This window comes from Penaeus vannamei, chromosome 6 (assembly GCF_042767895.1).
Source record: "Penaeus vannamei isolate JL-2024 chromosome 6, ASM4276789v1, whole genome shotgun sequence".
Taxonomy (NCBI): Eukaryota; Metazoa; Arthropoda; class Malacostraca; order Decapoda; family Penaeidae; genus Penaeus; species Penaeus vannamei.
The window spans coordinates 17,622,771-17,627,770 of NC_091554.1; the positions used below are offsets into that span (position 1 = coordinate 17,622,771).

The 5,000-nt window shown below is 45.5% G+C and overlaps 1 protein-coding gene across 1 annotated transcript in view; it reads left to right on the forward strand.

The window, feature by feature from the left end:
• The window catches only part of LOC113825003 (pro-resilin), a 21,265-nt gene that overhangs the window by 15,783 nt on the left and 482 nt on the right, over nt 1-5,000 (forward strand). The window contains exons 2-5 of the mRNA XM_070122687.1: nt 1,241-1,735; nt 2,629-4,068; nt 4,177-4,358; nt 4,586-5,000. The exon at nt 4,586-5,000 is cut by the window's right edge and continues 482 nt beyond it. Coding sequence (XP_069978788.1) covers nt 1,241-1,735; nt 2,629-4,068; nt 4,177-4,358; nt 4,586-4,991 — 2,523 coding nt within the window. The 3' untranslated portion in view covers nt 4,992-5,000. The remainder of the gene's footprint in view (nt 1-1,240; nt 1,736-2,628; nt 4,069-4,176; nt 4,359-4,585) is intronic.

Sequence of the window (5,000 nt, forward strand, 5' to 3'; positions counted from 1 at the left end):
TGAACTCATTTACAACAGTTCTAAGGAGAAGAAAGTGTATTCTCTACCAAGCCACACATCGCTCTCGAACCGCCGCGAGACAACAGATGACGAGTAATTGGCTTGTCACTGTACCTTCGCCGGCGTTCGGTCCCGGGAAATAGATGTTGTGCGCGTGGAGGGAATGGCCGCGCGTTCGTCATCGCGATGGAAACAGCAGTCGCTGGATTTTCTCTATATTTGGATTTCTCTCAATACAGCTGAGGCTGTTGCTGTTATTACTACTAATGCATTACTTATTACTTATTACTTATTATTAATCATTACTGCTAATACTAGTAGTACAGCTACTACTTCTGCTACTGCTACTGCTACTGCGGCTGCTGCTGCTATTACTACTACTTCTACTACTACTCTTACTGCTACTAGTGCTAATATCATCGGCGTCATTATAATTTAAATTTCGTGCTTTCAGTACTTAATATTAAACATGAAGTTGGCACTTAAAATGTTCTAAATTACAACTTTGTTTCAATATTATATCAACACACTAGTACTTCTAGAAATTCTAGTGTGTATGCATACAGTTAAACATAAACTGCGTACATAACCGAAAGTTTAGAAAGTTTAGCAGCGAGGACAAACTTTGTCTTTCAAATATAATTGTTTTTTCTTGGAAACAATATTGCAAATCCCGAAACACTGAAGATAGCAAATGTTATACTGTTGATTATTAATCACAACGGTTACCATCTAATCCAATAACTTACTGATACAAACCTTCAGGTGGGGAAATACACTAGTCTCCCCTCAACCTATAAAAGAAAACGAAATTACTCGCTGTTACGGTAAGATAGAGAAGAATCAAGTTTTCTATGACATATAGCGTAGACTATGCTAAAAAGACGTAATTTTTCTTTTTGCAGTGTTTTTGTATTTTTAAAGTATTTCATATCCTAAGACTGGAAAAATGGTTTCTTAGATATTATGTTTTTAATGAGCATGCAGAATATATTTCTAATTATATATATATATATATATATATATATATATATATATATATATATATATATATATATATATATATATATAAATGTATGTATGTTTTTATTTACTATTTTTTATCTATATTCGCACACACAAACACAATTTACATACGCACACGCACGCGCACACACACACACATCAGTCTATCTATCCCTTTGTATAATATACAATTCAATGCATGAGGTGATAAATGCGTTCATTTTTTCCGGTACAGCTTCTTCTGCTTACCTTGGCGGCGGCGTCGACGTGGACTCCGGGGGCCCTTGGAGACAAGTTACCTGGCGGAGGCCACGGCGGCGGAGGCCACGGCGGCGGAGGACCAGGAAGGGGAACCGGCAGACGCGGACAGACTTCGGGGACAGCCTCACAGAGTTACGGACTTCCTCAGCAGGGTTTCTCGTCAGGGCGCAGCGGGCACGGGAGCGCCGGCGGGTCTGGCGCGGGGCTCTCCTCGTCCTACTCTCAGTCGTCAAATTCCCTCGCAAATGGAGGAAGTTCTAGCTACGACTTGCCTGACGAGATCACAGCCCCGGGCCAGGCCTACGGCGCTCCCTCGCAGCAGACACAGACCGCACAGTCACCCAGCCAGACGTACGGACGGCCTAGCAGGGGTCAGACCCAGACTGTAAGTCAGACATATAGTACACCACAACAGACACCGACTATTTCACAGACATACGACGCACCCCAGTCCTCCAGGATCAGCCAGGTGGGTCAGAAGATTTGCGCTTTTAACTTCGAAAATTATTATATTATATTATTGTGTCACAGTAATTCTAAACCATAACCGGTGAGAGTACATCGAAAGACACCCGATTAATGTCAATTGCACAGAATTGCGCTTCATAACATCCCTGACAGATAATTCAAATGCGGAAGTCTTTGGTATGCTTCAGTTTTTCAAATCCTACGAAAACAGTTTGATTAGATATTGAAATAGGCCATTAAATAACCAGTAGATACTAATCATCATACATAAAATCATGCAATGAATTATATATAGATTCAATCAGGATGTAAAACTATGACAGTGGTTACACATCCGTTACTAATAGGTCATGTAACAAAAAAAGGTCTGGCTGCGAATTTAACATTGTCCACCATTCTATCCTACACCTACCTCAATACACGCAAATAATTATAAGCAGCTGTTAGTTTAAGGCAGGCATCAGTGAAGGTGAGTCCTTAGACTAAAGAATTGCTATGAATTTAAATAACTTTTACTTCACCCTTGATATCTAACTGCATATCTTGTAAGTCACCTTTTCACCATAAGAAAACATGCATCTGTAGATATACAAAACATGAATTGATCACATTATATTGTGTAAAGAGTAGATTTGCATGTTTATGGTGTATTTTTCGTGAGTATGTAAGATCCTAAAATCTCTTTTATAGCATGCGTCCAAGGTACATTCCAATGTATTCATTTTTTCTTCTACATTGTGTTCCTTTCGTCTCAAGTTAGCTTAGACATTATACACCTTTTCATAATGATATACTATGTATAATAAAGTCTGAGCAGGTATACACTCGTTAAATATGACATGAGTAAGGCATGTTAAAGGCAACGTATTTGAAATATGGTTCTTTTCCTGCCAGAGTCCTTCTCAGACTTATGGGGCTCCTCAGCAACAACTCTCACAAACCTATGGCACACCTAGCAGGCAGCAAGAGCCCTCTCAGAGTTATGGAACTCCACAGCAGCAGCAGCCGTCTCAGAGCTATGGAACTCCACAGCAGCAGCAGCCGTCTCAGAGCTATGGAACTGCACAACAGCAGCAGCCGTCACAGAGCTATGGAACTCCACAACAGCAGCAGCAGCCGTCACAGAGCTATGGAACTCCACAGCAGCAGCAGCCGTCACAGAGCTATGGAACTCCACAGCAGCAGCAGCCGTCTCAGAGCTATGGAACTCCACAGCAGCAGCAGCCGTCTCAGAGCTATGGAACTCCACAGCAGCAGCAGCCGTCACAGAGCTATGGAACTCCACAGCAGCAGCAGCCGTCACAGAGCTATGGAACTCCACAACAGCAGCAGCAGCCGTCACAGAGCTATGAAACTCCACAACAGCAGCAGCAGCCGTCACAGAGCTATGGAACTCCACAGCAGCAGCAGCCGTCACAGAGCTATGGAACTCCACAACAGCAGCAGCAGCCGTCACAGAGCTATGGAACTCCACAACAGCAGCAGCAGCCGTCCCAGAGCTATGGAACTCCACAGCAGCAGCAGCCGTCACAGAGCTATGGAACTCCACAGCAGCAGCAGCCGTCACAGAGCTATGGAACTCCACAGCAGCAGCAGCCGTCACAGAGCTATGGAACTCCACAGCAGCAGCAGCCGTCACAGAGCTATGGAACTCCTCAGCAGCAGCCGTCTCAGAGCTATGGAACACCAAAACAACAGCAGCAGCCGTCCCAGAGCTATGGAACTCCAGAGCAGCAGCAGCCGTCACAGAGTTATAGAGCCCCAGAGCAGCCCTCTCAAAATTATGGAGCACCCGAACAGCCGTCCCAGAATTATGGTGCTCCCCAGCAATCACAAAATGGTTATGGCCAGAGACAAAATGCGAACAGGTCAGGTGCCAGGCGAAATAATAACGGAGGAAACAGATATGGAGGGCGCCAGAACAACGGTGGGGGAAATGGATTCGGAGGCAAGCAGAATAGAGGCAGCAACACTGGTTATGGAAGCCAGCAGAATGTTGGCAACAATGGATACGGGGGCCAGCAGAACGGAGGCAACAGTGGGTATGGGGGCCAGCAGAACGGAGGCAACAGTGGGTATGGGGGCCAGCAGAACGGAGGCAACAGTGGGTATGGGGGCCAGCAGAACGGAGGCAACAGTGGGTATGGGGGCCAGCAGAACGGAGGCAACAGTGGGTATGGGGGCCAGCAGAACGGAGGCAACAGTGGGTATGGGGGCCAGCAGAATGGAGGCAACAGTGGGTATGGAGGCCAGCAGAATGGAGGTAACACTGGGTATGGAGATCAACCAAATACCGGTGGAGGAAATGGATATGGAGACCAGCAACATATGAAGGTAATAGTTCCTACCTCTTATACTTTGATATCATTATCCAGACAAAGTGATCCATCTGAACTTTTTTCTCTCTCTCCTCTGCGCAACTCAGAATTTATCTTCTTCCAGGGGATGCCATATGGTTTTGACTACGCCGTCAACGACCAGTACACGGGCACTGATTTCTCACAGACTGAGTCCTCTGACGGAAACGTAGTAACCGGGGAGTACCGGGTTCTCTTGCCCGACGGGAGGACACAGATCGTCACTTACACCGCCGATCATGAGAACGGTTTTGTTGCAGATGTTAGGTATGGAGATATCGATGCTTCTGGATAAGAACATAAGAAATATGAATATACATTACATTATGATGGTATACTAAATTAGTCCAACATAAGCTTCTGGATCATTTATTTTCTCTCTCACACATATACAAACCTCAAACACACATAAACACACCTCTACCGTTCTTTCGATTCTTTCATTCATTAATTACACTGTGAATTGAAATTTTCCCTTCCACTTGATGTTTCAGGTATGAGGGTGAAGCTCAGTACCCTCAGGGAAGTAATGGCGGTGGATACGGGGGGCAGCAGGACAGTGGATACGGGGGGCAGCAGGACAGTGGATACGGGGGGCAGCAGGACAGTGGATACGGGGGGCAGCAGGATAGTGGATACGGAAGGCAGCAGGACAATAATACTGGGTTTGGGGGACAACAGAATGGAGGTAACAGTTACGGAGGACAACAGGGAAATAATAATGGATTTGGTGGGCAGCAGAGCGACAACGGTGGATATGGAGGACAACAAAATAATAACGGGTATGGAGGTCAGGAAAATAACGGTGGCAACAGCGGCTATGGAGGACAACAGAATACGGGTGGAAGCATCTTCGGTGGCAGCACGGGTCAGGCCTCAGGGTATGGCAGGAAGAAATAGCAATGATTC